Source organism: Apis cerana, linkage group LG2 (genome assembly GCF_029169275.1).
Source record: "Apis cerana isolate GH-2021 linkage group LG2, AcerK_1.0, whole genome shotgun sequence".
In the NCBI taxonomy this organism is placed as follows: Eukaryota; Metazoa; Arthropoda; class Insecta; order Hymenoptera; family Apidae; genus Apis; species Apis cerana.
Genome location: NC_083853.1, coordinates 5275593 through 5290191, shown reverse-complemented (window position 1 = coordinate 5290191; position 14599 = coordinate 5275593). Strand labels below are relative to the sequence as shown.

The 14599-nt window shown below is 31.8% G+C and overlaps 1 protein-coding gene and 1 long non-coding RNA gene across 7 annotated transcripts in view; one reads left to right on the top strand and one right to left on the bottom strand.

Annotated features, from left to right (window-relative positions):
* The window catches only part of LOC107994062 (partitioning defective 3 homolog), a 67797-nt gene that overhangs the window by 2227 nt on the left and 50971 nt on the right, over positions 1–14599 (bottom strand). For 2 of the 4 annotated variants that reach the window (XM_017050821.3, XM_062071876.1), the window contains exons 2-3: positions 10434–10553; positions 1929–3860 (exon numbers count right to left, since the gene is read on the bottom strand). In XM_017050821.3, the coding sequence (XP_016906310.2) occupies positions 1929–3860; positions 10434–10551 (2050 nt within the window). In that variant the 5' untranslated portion in view covers positions 10552–10553. Of the gene's footprint in view, positions 1–1928; positions 3861–5301; positions 5494–10433; positions 10554–14599 lie in introns of those variants that run through there. The other 2 variants (XM_062071877.1, XM_017050822.3) reach the window with 2 other exon arrangements.
* On the top strand, positions 5538–13033 carry LOC107994063 (uncharacterized). 3 transcript variants are annotated; one of them, XR_001765245.3, is made up of 5 exons: positions 5538–5680; positions 7775–9236; positions 9320–10400; positions 10690–11521; positions 12516–13033. It is a non-coding gene; the product is annotated as an uncharacterized LOC107994063 (long non-coding RNA). The 3 variants fall into 3 exon arrangements; XR_009828955.1 differs by having other exon boundaries at positions 9320–11521; XR_009828956.1 differs by having other exon boundaries at positions 5553–5680; positions 5755–9236; positions 9320–11521.

The window sequence follows — 14599 nt, the reverse complement described above, 5'->3', positions numbered from 1 at the left end:
AGGATCGTAGCGTAACGAGCGCGTAAAACTCGAGACCGCTTGTATACACGCGGAGGCAATTTATCGACAAGAGGCGGCGTGCGTTCGGTCGAGGCGAGCTTGTAAACGTTGTGCCGGGAAATCGACGTCGGTGTTTCTAAGCTATTTCTGCTCGGGTCGACCATTAAACGTGCACGTCCACGAACACGAAGAGTACCGCTTCGCGAGAAAAATAGAAAGCGAGCATACACCTTTCGAAAATCGATATCTTTATTTGGTCAGGTTATTTGGAAATCATTTTTTGGAGCAACGAATTCTTTTTGCAGTGAGATTAGATTAGGATGGGGGATTGAAGGGATTTAGATAGGGATGAAGATTATCGATCATTTTAATTATAAATACTATACTGTACTGATTGAGAGATTGTGTTGCACGAATGAATTTTGATCGTTTGTATTGATATTAATGTTAGGGATTTTATATTTTATATAAAAGTTGTGCAAGTATTCAGTTTTAAATGTTATTTAATTTACAAGATTTTAAGATATAAGTGATTTTATTTTGTATTCCCTTCAAAGTAATACAATTTAAATTTAGATATTTAACGAAATGTTAAATATATATATGTTTTTGCAAGTTTTGCAGAGATTTAAAGTATTTTGTTAAAGTATATAATATTCAGGATAATATATAGAAGCGAGGGAGAAATTTTGAAATTTTTGCAAGTTATAATATTCTATCGTGTTAAAAGTTTAAACAAGTTGAAATGCGATAGTATAAACGATATAAATAATGTTAAGGTTTATAATATTTATAATATTTATAAAGTTATTTTGTTTTAGTGTATTTTGATATTGAAATGTTGAAGAAGAAATATTGTTTATGAATATTGAATATGTTTAATCGTTAAGTTTAAGATACTTATGTTAATTCCAGGTGAGTTGCCAGAATTGAAGTGTTTAACACTAGATTAATATTTAAGTGTTTATAATGTTATTTATTGTTCTAGTTTATGTAGAATAATTTTAAAACGTTGAAAAGATTTTCGTCAAAGTAAAATGTTAACGAATGTTGAAGTTTTGGAAATTTTTGATACATTTAATCATTAGAAATTTGAGGTAGATTTCTAGATATATTGTGTTAGTATTTTTGAAATTTAACAATAATATTATATAACTTTAAACATTTTTAATATAGTTACATAATTTGAGATTAAATATAAATTGAATAACAAGTAATTATAGTAAAGTATAGTATCGCTTTAATCTTGTTAAAAATTTAAATCTTTTTAAAGAAATTATTGTAAAGAAAATTTAATTATTTATTAGTTTTAACATTAATTTAAAGAATATGTTATTATTAGAATATATATGTAATATATCATATATATTATTTTCGAATTAGTTAAATAATTAATTCATTTAATGATAATACGCTATATAATAGTATTAAACAACGAATATTAACGACGTTGCCTTGCATAATAGATAATAGTTGTTAAACATTTTTACTGCATTTAAATTAAAATAGCACGTTGATGAAAACTAGCTTTAAAATTAATATTATATTAGTCTTTAATATTAGCATGGATTTAACAAATTAATATCTATACCAAATTTATACAATATTAATTATTTATCCCCCAAAATAGTTACTGTTAATCTTATATATAACAAACAATACATAGCATAGATTGAAGGTAGAAAATAATGTAAACATTCTTTTATAGATAAAACAAATATGTGAAACGCACAAATGGAAACATAACAAAAAATACAATTATAATTATCCATATTATTTAAAAAAAAATCAGTAGAAATTTTTTGTAGATATGAAATGTTTTCATTTCATTTCCCTTTCATTATTATCATTATTAAATCTCGATAAATTTTCATTTCTCGCGTGAGTCTTAATAATAATATCGTTATTATTGAAAATAAATTACTCACCGATGCTTCCCTTAGGACTGTCGCTTCCACCCACAATAGTGAATCCCAGCGATTTCTTTCCAGGACCCTTCTGAAACACGACGGTGAGGAACGTCGAGACGGTGTTCCTAGGCCTCCTTGGCAGCGTGCAAAAATTCGAAACATTTTGAGAGCTCGTACCGTTCTCCACGACAGCCTTGTCCGAAGAACCAGTCCTGTTACACTCGTTCTTCCTGTCCCGATGATGCTTCGTCTGATGTTTTCTGAAGTGCGTACCAGGTGAATTCTCCACGATGACACCGTGGCCATTCTCCATATGAACGTTCTCGTAGTCAACGCTGCTCTCTGTCAGCTTCTTAGGGGACTGGTCTACAGCCGAGTACCTGGAGACGACGATGTCCACGTCGCCAGGTCCATTTCCGCTTCCAAGAATCTTCCTAGCCTCGGCCATGCTCAATCCTCGTAGCCTCTTCCCATTAACTATCAAAATTTCGTCGCCTATCCTCAAAGTACCTTCTTTATCGGCCAACCCATTAGGCACTACATGAGCCACCAGGTAACCAGGACTGGATTCCGCTGTTTTCGCGATGAAGATGCCCAGACACTGATCCGAACTCTCTCTAGGAAGCTTCACGACCATCGTCTCCGTGGTGTAAGATCTGTTCCTGATAACAGAAAGCCTAGAGCTTTGATAGTTCTCCGACCTCAAACAGTCTTTACTGTTCAACCTCTCGATCACGTGCTTCTCTTCGGACAATTTCGAGCTGTCACGATCCTGTCGATCTATCAATTCGTTGTTCGCAGCCTGACAGATCTGGCTCGAGGAATCTTCAAGAGCGTTAAACCTGGACACGTCCTTCCTGCAACCTCTTCCCTCGTTCCTTCCGCAATAGACGTCCAAACTGGAGAACATCTTCGCTGTTCTTTCAACGTCCACGATGGAGGACGAAGGTTTCCTCGGTGGTAGTTGAGGTGGTGAATTCAAGGACGAATCATTGAGCGTGGTTAACAATCCAGAGGCGCTGCTGCTGCACCTGTCGTCGAGCAAAGAGCTGGTGGCAGAGTCGTTGTCCAGGATACCGGAATCGTTGTCATCCTGATCCTGTTCCTCGTAAAGGGGATTCGTTCTGAGCTCCTCGAGACCGGGCAAAGTGCCGTACGAGAAACTCCTCAGTCTTCTTCTTTCCTTGTCCTTACCCTCCTTCTTGTAGATCTTCGCTATTAACTTACTGGTGGAACTTTTCAGATACCTGTCCTGCATTGCTCGAAACTTGGCGGCCAAACAGCTCGATGGTGTTATACTGTCAAACTGAGAGCCATCTTTGAACGTTGCATCTTCGGTGCTGGTAGAACCTTCTAGAACCATGGACCGCCTCGGTGCCTGATGATCTTGAACGAACTCTCTGCTCTTCCGCCACCTGCGATTCTGTTGACCAACGCTTTCCTCGATTATATCATCGGACAAAGTCGTCATCTTCTGGCCAACGGATGATCGTAGACCCAAGAACGAGGAGCGATCCTCTTGTTGCTTTCGATGAGGTAATCTGCTCTGCGATTTCGACCGTCTTTTCCTCTTTGCTTGAGTTTTCTCCTCCTCGATGATCTCTTTTAAATCTGATTCACAGACCGACCTACGAAATTCGTTTCTGGTCAGGCCATGCTGGTTTAACTCGCACATGGAACGAAATTGCAGCTTCTCCGGCTCTTCGTCTTCCTCTTGCTCCTCGTCGTCCGAATCTCGATCCTTGAAGAAGCTCAACCTGGTATTTTTCACGCGGTCCAACAACGGGTTTCGTTTCTCGCAGACTCTCCGCCTCTCTTTCTGGATTCTCTTTTTGTTCTTCTTGGTGGGACTCCGCTCGGTGGTCACCTGCGACGTCTGCACGTTGTAGCAGTTCCGCTCCGACTCGGAGCTCGACGACTTCCGGCGAGCCCATCGCACCGGAGACAAGTCTGTGAAGGTACGAAAAATGATTTAATACATTGCTTTATGCTTTACTTAGAATGATTACAAAAGTAGAATTTTTTTTTAAAGTTTTATATTTTATTAAATAAGAATTATTTTGAATAATAAAGATTAAATAAAAAAGATTAAGTTATCAAATAATGGAAATGAAAGAAAGTAAGGAATTATTAAAAATTGAATCAAGATTAAAAATGGATGTACAAACATTTAGAGTTAAAAGTTTGTTTATTTATTATTTTTTTTTTTATATAACAGTAGCTCATAGCAGATAGTTTTTTTGAACAATAGTGATACTGAGAAAAAATTAATGACTTGTAAATTTTAATTTTAATTTTAATCATATTGTGAGAGAAGTAATTGTAAATTACAATGTAGTTGTAAATTACAAAGTGATTACATTATAAATAGATTTTTATATTTCAAAAGCTTTGTCAAGGAAAAGTATTGAGAATTCTTTGCACATCTCTTTGCTGTATTCATAATGCCCATTGAAATGTTTGTCAGTGCTATTTACACCTCTATTTCATCACTACTAGACTGTCTTTCCTTTGAAACTTCTGATTTTAAGACTTTGCACAATGAATGTAAAACGAATATTTGTGACTGACACATCAAATGAATAATTAGACATAACATGACAAGTTTACTGAATGACTGGAAGACTGTAAAAATAATTAATCATAATTTTATATTGAATCTATTTGAACAATATTCAATATTCAATATTCAATATTCAATATTCAATATTCAATAGAAATCTATTTTATTCGAGATTTACATATAGCAATTTTTCAAATATTCAATTATACATAAAATTATCGTGTATTTAATCATTTTCAAAATTGAATTAGAAAATTATATACATAAAATTTCAGTTAAGAGTAATAAAATATTATGATATAATAAAATTGATTTTTAAGAATTGTTTTATTTCCAAGTATATATATATATATATTTCTTCTCAACTAATAATTCAAACAAATAATATATAAAAAAAGGCTGATACATAAATAAATCGTATATTTAATTTTAATTTGTTGCAACTAATAAATTTATATTCCTATGTATCATCATTATGCAATTAAAACTCATCACACTCTTGCACCGAAACAAAATTATTCTTCAATTATCATTTAATGTTTCAAATTTATGGCGACATTCAAAAAACATCGTTGTATTTCACAAGATCATTGTCAAGAATTACAATCCACCTTTATCACTGATAACAAAAATCACTCTTAATCACGTTCAATAAATCACTACCTTTAAAAAAAAACGAGTTACAATTACAAAAAAATTTTAACAATTCGAAATCTGTTTAATTATAATTTAACACAAATTATAAAAATCAGTAGATATAATGACGAAAAAATATTCGTGTCGAATGGAAAATTCGAATTTTAATCAAACACAATTAACGCGAATTACATTTTAAAAATTGATGGATATCGACAATTGTCTTCGAGTCGTTCGCGTCATACAACATTCTGTCGTACCAAACGTTGTTAGTCATCGTTCCAAGGAAACGATCGACGAGTGCGAAACGCGTGTGTACAAGTCGAAACTTCGTTTAACAGTGACAGCCGCGACGAAAATGATCGCCTTCCTCGAACCGTGACGGTATATGAGTTTGAGCGGAGACGCTCAAGACAAGGAATCGTACAGGATGTGTGGAAGACAGGACATCCCGTATGAGCAATTCACGTGAGCGCTTTGCTCTCGAGCGATAATAAAAATAGTCACACGAAACTAGTAGAGGAATTGGAAGAGGAGAGAATCGGAAGCGACGTTACGTGCGAACTTCGAGGTAATAATATTTAGAATAATCATTGGAATTTGAGAGAATATAAATAATTGCAACACTGAGATTCGAAATTTCAGATGTTTTAATCGAAAGATTTGTATATCATCCAAGTTACAATTAAAATTGAATAATGGATCTATTAGAAAAAAAAATATTTTTCATCGAGAGAAATAATTTAGAGAAATAATTTTCAATATTACTTCCTAAAAGATAGCTTATCGCTTCACAGATTAATTATTATGTTATATAAATTTCATAAAGTTTTTGCAATTTATCTTTGATAATATTCGAATTATTTCCTGGAAGATAACTTATAATTTCACAGATTTATTATTATTATATATATTTCGCAAAGTGTTTTGTAAATTTCGTTTTACAATTTCTTCGATAATTTATATTTTAAAAGATAATTTATCAGTTTGCAATTGTTATTATAATATCTACAGAATTTCAATTTAAGAATACAGGAAGTAACGTTTTAATAAAATCACCGCTCGTCTTTCTTTGGCAGCTCTTTCCTTTTATGCCAGTTCGTCGTGTTACATTTACTGCAAAATTGATCCCCACTTTCTTTAGTTGTGAAACGTTTTCTTCAATCCCCTTCGGAACGATCCAAAGGTCTATTTACCGTGCAATTCTTAGCTCGACTCTCTATCATTATCGTCGATACTCGAGAAATATAGATATCGCGTGTAACACATTTCCTGCAATTCGCTAAATCTACTCTGACATTTCTAACGGCAAAAATTTCGATCATTTATGCAATTATTTTAGAAAATAAGTTGTTAAAATTTTGCGAGATATAACAATAATTAATATGTGAAGTGGTAAGTTGTTTTTTAAGAAAATAATATGAAAATTATTGAAGATAATGTTTGATGATGCTTAACATTTTATGATAGTGTTAATTGCTTTATTGCAAATATTGGTATTTAACAGAATTTTATTTTTTCTATGATATATAAGAAATTTAAAAAAGATATTAATGTAAATGAATATTATGAAGAAGATATTAATGTTTATTTATTATAATGTGAATATAATGTATAATATTCATATAAATTCATTTTATATTTATAAAAATATACGTTTTATAATTCTTTCTTCATATAATAAATTATATTTAATGGAGAAAATTATGAAGATATTCGAAATACAATAAATTTTGTTATTTCATCAATAATATTTAAAATAATTAATAATAAATAATTATAAACAAAAAATATTAGATTGTTTTGAGGAAAATTTAAAAATGAAGCTATTTAAACATATAGAATAAGAAACATAAAGATTAAAGAAATAACCATAATAATCTTCTGGGAAGATATTTCAGTTTCACGATACTTTATGCAAAAGTAAATAAGGATCAAAAAACACGCCTCTTCGAATTTTATATTGCACACAACTGAGTTTGAAGAGTAACTTGATGCCGCAGAATTTTTCCAACCTTTCCCTCAAACAGTGATTTAAATAATTCGCAATTTCCCCGCCCGCAAACGACACACCATTACGAAATCTTTAACCACCGGTCGTTTTTGCCGTGAAGAAACCCGTTAATGTCCACGTAACGTTGCAAACTTGATGTTGGCCACTAATGCCACTACCTTTTCGTCTAGAATGCGAGCTGACTTCGCAAAATCCAACTATTTCGTTTCTTAGATTGAAAGAAAAAGTTTACGTGCATATAGAAATTCTTGCTGAATACCAAATAAAGAAAATAAAATATTCTGATTACAAAACGTAATTAGAGATATATAAAATATAAAATGAATTTCAGTAATAAAGATCCATTCATTTTAAATTTTCAACGTTTTTATATTTGATTATTTTTTAAATAAAATAAACTTGTACGAGAATCAATTTTCTTTTGATATTTTTATTTTATCATATTTTATCACGAATGATTACAATTCATTTGTGTTAAATTTTAATATTTTACGTCTAGGTATTTTTGTATTATTATAAAATAAGTTTTATTTCGTATCAAATATACTTATTTAATATTTGATTTTTATTTGACAATTTGAATTATTATCATCATAAAACATAAATTTTCTATTACACGTTTTAATTTTCTATCTTTTTATCTTCTTTTAGCCAGATTAAAATTGATGTCATTGATTCAGTTCCACGATTAAGAATTATGAAATATCTATAAAAATAATGACAGGTTCACACATATATCGTTCTAAAAACCACAATGATGTTATCTCAGTGTTCATAGAAGTGACTAACACTGCGGTTTCCTGTGAGGGTGTTCCTTTGTCGGCTATGTAAATACTCACTGAGATTAAACACACAGTTTTACTCAAAGGAACGTATCTGCTAATCCAATTATTATTTTATGATACCGTCATATCACCGATTGCATTGATAACACGAAATTATTATTCAGAATTCGTTAAACATTACGTGATTCTGTGCGAATAATTGTTGATCCAATGTTTGTTTAAAAAATTCAAGAAATTGACTAGTAAACAGAAAATATAAAATATTTGAAATTTCTGATGGTGTAATTTTACGACGGATTGGAATGAGACGAGGTAAAAATAGATGTTATACAGGAATTTTTACGGAAATGAAATAAATGATCAAAGATTTGCAAAATATGTTTTTGTACGGCTGAAATCCTAAGAATTGTGAAATCGATTCTCCAAATTATTACGAATTCTTTTTAAATTTTATATGCGTGAATCACATACAATATTTTGCTTCATTGTGTAAAATTTTAATTGAAACGTCAGATTTTTGCTTTTTATCGTTAACAGAGATAATATTGGAATGCAGCTTGTTTGCATATCGTTAATTTTGTCTGGGAACAAAAAATTAATGAGAAGTTTTTGAAAAAAAAACTGGAATAATTTAAATTGAACAAAACAGGAGACGTATTACGATATATGCAAAATTGAAGTAAAGACGTGATACAACAGTTTTATATGATAAAATAATATTATCTGCAATTTGGTAGCAGAAATAAAGTATGTCGTTGATAAAATAAAATATTATTGATGTCTCAGATAAATTCCATATTTAGTAATAAATTTTTCTTTGAAAATTAATTTGATCATCTTATCTTGTTATATTAAATATAAACTAATGAAATATTTATAATTATATTTATTGTCAATAACTGAAGTTTCAAGTAATTTCAAGTAGCCAAGATTCGAAAGAATACAATCAACATATTGTAATTCTCTTCTCACATATTTTAACAAAGTATCGGCTTATTAAGCACATTAACATGTTTTCCAATACGTGCAACACGCGTTTAACACGTGTTGCTGAGTTCATCATGACGAACGAGGTAAATCTCTCCTGTTTCGTGGCCTAACGTAGACTGGGTTCATAAAAAGAGACTCTCACGAAGCTAACGAGGCTATGCAAAGTTTCTTCACTTTCGAAAGAGGCTTTAATGAAACGACGCACGAAAAACGAGCATCGACTCGGAGAGAAACTTTTGCGTTTTTGAAGAGAACCGACTCGAAATACGGAGATTATTAATCCATTAAGGATGGAGTGGTGAAATATTTACGCGTATAATTATTCACCATTTATCAAGGTATGTACATAAAAATAAATATAATGCTGTCAAATAAATTTTTTACCGCCAGTAATTAATGACCTGATTTTTTTTATTTTCAGAATGATTCTAATGCATGGACGATTTGACGATTGAATAAATATTAATTTTATTAATCATTAATGCTACGTAAAGTATTCATCATAAAATAGAGACATAGAAAACATTTCGTAATATTTTGTAACATTGTTAATTCTAATTGAAAAATAAAATACCAAGCAAATTCTTGGAATTATAATATAAGTATCTTAAGCCTCTCAATACTTTGGAGATTAAAAAAGGAAAAAATATCTTTTTATTAATTATTTATTATAAGTATATCTTAGAATGTTTTTATAAAAAAGATTAACGTATTAAATTTCTAGATCTATTTTTATTAATGAAAAGAAAAGGATTAATGAATTAAATGAAATGGCGAAGATAAAAGTGAATTTTCGTTAAAGGATAAGCATATGTGAAACAATGAGACTTTTTTCTTTTTTTTTTTGCACGAGTGTTTGTGGATGCAATCTCGAGTAATAATCGCGCCTAGATGAAGATGAAATCTCGATGGTACAGACATAATCTACGTCCAATCTGCCAATACTATTAGCTAATAACACGACATTAGTCGGTGAATATTGCAGCAACATCGAAAGGAGATGGTATAAATTCCAAATGAGTAATTTCGAGACGTATTGGCGATTTAGCCAATTCGTTGAAATCGAATTGAATCGTCAAAGAAATATGGTTGTAAAACATAATTTGAATATAATTTTATAAACATAATTAGAATCTAATTAAAAACATTTCGTGTGAAAAACCTTGTGGGTGAGGATATCCTGTTTATTGGGCAACAATATTATTTTCATTGGGATTTTCATTGTTTAAACAGAGAATACTTGTTGAAATTGTATCTTAAGACTCGATTAAAAATTACAAATTACATGATTTTGAATCTTGACATTCCTTAATTTATTTCATTTTATTTATTTTTAGAATTTTGAACATGTTAAAATTTATATTCGAGAAATATAGATACCAGTATGTATGGGCAAAAAGTTACATTCGATTTCAAGATGGCTAATCAGCGGCTAATTAACGTTAGAATGATCGTAATTTGGATTATGAAAGTTCACGTTGCATCCTGGTGTAAGCAGTGAGGTAATTGTATCGGTGTTTTCTCACGATTCTTACCTCTGTACTGAGACGCAGCATGAAAGTGGTAAGATGCTCCGTCAAGGTCTTCGTCAGCTTGAAGAGGACTTAGGCTCAAAAGTTTTGGCGCCTCGGCGTGGCCACGAAACCAACGCATTTCTGGAATAATAACATTAATAACAATAATAATTATCTCTCACATATAAATATTTTTATCGAATCGAACAAAATTATTCTTTCGCCCTTATCCATTGCATTAATATTCCATATTAATTTATATATATATATATTACAGAATATCGAAAGATTGCAAAGTATCGATCGCCATAATAATAATTTATAAAAGTGAAACGAGTTACACTTGCGGTGAATGGATTTCGCGTGAACGAATGGCGACAGTTTCCGCCGTGTTCGCTGAACCGAGGCCCTTCCTTTCTATCTCGTGATTGCACTTGTTACTGATACTGAATATTGTGTAAAAAAAAAGAAGGAAAAAAGGCTTGATGAACGGGCAACCTTGGCAAAGAATGGAGGATGTCATAAATTACGAGGCTATCGTTAAATCAATTCACTGCTCAATTCACTGTTTGATTCGAAATGCGTCGATCACATCGACGATGTAGATTACGCAATATTTCAAAAAAATCGTACATTCGGAAAATTCTCATTTCTTTTTTTTTGTTTCGATCCACTGAATCATTTATTGATTGAGATTCGTCAATATATAGGTAATAAAAAAGAAGAGGATTAATATACAGATTATTTAAAATAATACTAAATAATTCTTTATTATAATAATTTAAAATTTGTACAAATAAATCACATTCTCCTTTGTTCACTTATTTAATTTTGTGAAATTATATATATGAATTTATTACATATTATGTATAACATTATTCAACATTTCGTATCATTAATTAAAAATAACAATTTTCTCTATATCAACCAAAAATAAATGATTCCTTTCCAATCTAATACAGATCTTACTTTACAGGAATTTAACAAGTATCGATTACATGGTCGACAAATTGTATTCCTGCCTCTTTTTGCAGGCGTTAAAATCTCCGATAGTGTCGTAACGGTAGCTCGTTCACTCCTTCTAAAGTAATAGAACATTACATTTCAAGGTAATTAACATTACTGCAATTTTTCCAATAGTAATTAACAATAGATCTATTGAAAAAAACAATATTCCATTAGAAGTGAGATTATTAATTATTAAAAAAAATTAATTGAAAATTAGACGTAATCTATTTTTATAACTCAATCTATCATATTTTATACTACCGTGATAATATTCGGTTTACGAATATATTTCAAAAGAATTCCAAAGAATCCAAAGAAATTAATCTCTCGGAAAGGAGAAGAGGGGAAAAAAATAAAAAAAATAGTAAACATCTCGAAGAAATTTGCCTCATGTACTACTTACATAAGTACCGTTGCATAGCAACTGTCGATGACGAAGCTGTCCTCTTCCCTCTGGCAAGAATACATCGTTCGATCTATCGTGATTCTCTGTCAGACGGGATCCTCACGGAGGCGTTACCGTTCATCTGTTCCTCGTAGAGACCGTAATTTAGCCACCTTGTACACTCGTCGAAACGAACCGAGGAACATAATAGCTTCTACGATAACGGTCCAACGGTGGAATCCTTCGTGGCGAATCTTAATTTTTCCGTGTGATAGACGCCTCGATGCGTAACGAGGGATTTCGAGCGCATTATTATCTTGTCACGATTGAAAACGGTCATTACGGAACTGTCTTACATTTCGTTATCGATTGAACGTATTATTGTCTCATTTCTTTGGAAATAGTAATATCGTTAATCGTTTGCAAGATAAAGATTTAATATAATTTTCTTGCATGAAGAGAATGAAATGAATTATGAATTAAGAAAAATATACGTACGATCGAGTTCGTTTTGAAGAAACGCATAATTGAGAAATATTGTAATAACATATCGTTTTTATCTCTCGCATTCGTAGTATGTTTAATAATTATTCTTCTGTTCGACTGTAGATATTACATAAGAATGATTTCTATTTCAAATTTTATACACTTTTTATTTTACAACCCTACTTCTTTCAAACGTTTAATACCTGTCTTCTCAATTTCTCCAGATTTCCCGGCGGGCGTAGAAATTTTGCTATCACACACGCGCGTGTAGAATCCTGTTTCCACGAGACGGCCGCGTAATGAGATGATTAATACCGCGAAATCGAGTTATGCAAGGTGTTAATGCATCGATTATGTAGCACGCAACCACCGTGAGAGAAAGAGGCGAGGGGACGAGAGATGCGACTTTCTCCGATGCAAATATGTGTGCCGTCTCCGTTGCTTCCACGTCCACTTTTCACTTTTCATTCAGACGACTGATGACTATCAAAGAAGATGAATCGAGGATCAAAGGTTGGCCTTCCGTCGACAGCAAGTTCACGGTCAAGTGAACTCGAGAAACGCACGCTTTGTCACACTTGGTCGGTCGCGATTACTCAGAAAAGTATGCGTATACTGAAGGATTGATGATCATTAAAATTAGAATTGTATTTTGTTTCTTGGAATGTATCGTTTCAATAATTATTTAAATATATATTGTAAAGAAAATTCCTTTTTAAAATATAAATTTCTTGAAAAATTTTGTGGTGTTATGTTCAATTTTCATATGAATCCCATCGATCGAAAATTTGAAGTCAATCAATGTATTTTTTTTTTTTTTAGAATTTCAGAGAATATCAGGAGATATAAAATTTCTTAATCGTTAATAAAAATAGCAGGGAATCTCGATGATTCTAAACTTTGGTACATACGTTTACATTTGCGTTTTAACGTTGAATGAATTGCATGGTTAGATAGAAAAGTAGTTTTTTTTTTATAGAGTTATGTGGAACGCGAATTTTACGCTCCAATTCGTGGTTTCAATTCTACAAAGCAAAGAAACTTAAGTAGGTGCAGCTTTTACGTTTCTGGTTAAAGGAATCAAGGAGATTTTGTCTCGTTCTCATTTATTATCGATGGTTGAGCACGGTCACGGGCAGATGATTCGAGGAATAATTGGAAAGTTAGAAAGAAGAACGATTTGCAATACAATTGTATTTTTGAAAAATGATACAGAAATAGATTTTAATTATTCGATTACCATCTTATCATTTTATCATGTCTTGAACAATCGTTGCCATTTGTAAAAATTTAACAAAAATAATAAATGGAATATTTAAGAGGAACGACTAAACATTAATTCAATAATCATAGTTTAATCAAACGAAAGAATCCCCGTTTAATTCTCGACTCTTTTTTCTCTTAAACAAACTCTTAAACAAAAATTATTCGTCTCAGGAAAGATATAATACAAAAGCTCGAAAATTTCGATCTTTTATTTATCACTATTCAAATCCAATGATCAAAAACTATTCGAAAAATATTTCGACAATCGTCACAAGATAATTCAAATTACCACCACACCACTCCTCGAATAAGCGCATAAACAAGTCAGACACTTATGACACGCGTGTGTGTCTGGCGATAAATCCCACGTCATGGGCCACGAGTCGTTAAGGGTTTGAAGAATCTGGAAGCTAAACGTCCAGTTATCCGTTCGCAGATTTATCGTTCTACTTTCGTGGCTGCCGATTCGTTTCAGCCTCCGGCGTTAAAATCTCTTCGACGTTCAAGATTGTAAATCTTGGTTGCACTCGTCGCATCCGTTATCGGGAATCGGTAATACCAGCAACGTTTAGCCGCAGATCTCGTGATATTCCGTGGTTAAACTTTGCCAATATGACGATTATCGTTGAACATACTCGATCTTTGTCCCTGAGGGGGAGGAAGATTTTAATTTTGCACCATTTTTATTTCTGAGAACGATACGATGTTTACGCGTGTGTTACACGCGCTCTCTTGTGTGAGTTTAAGATATTGGACGAGCATGATTTGCAATTCAATGGATGAAAGATGTATAAGGTCGAGTGCGGTGAAGGATTCTTTTATTTTCTTCTTCTTCTTGCTCTTCTTCTTCTTCTATTATTTTGCTAATTAAGGTATTCTTTTTATTGTTTCGTTTCGTGTGTAAATTTTAGTTTCCTTTTTATCTTCTTTCTTTATGATATTACAAGATAAAATTCTTTTGTAGAATGATATCATGGAATTCGTTAGATAATTAAATTATACGCGTTCGTTTATACAACTGATTCTTTTTACTTTTGAGAAG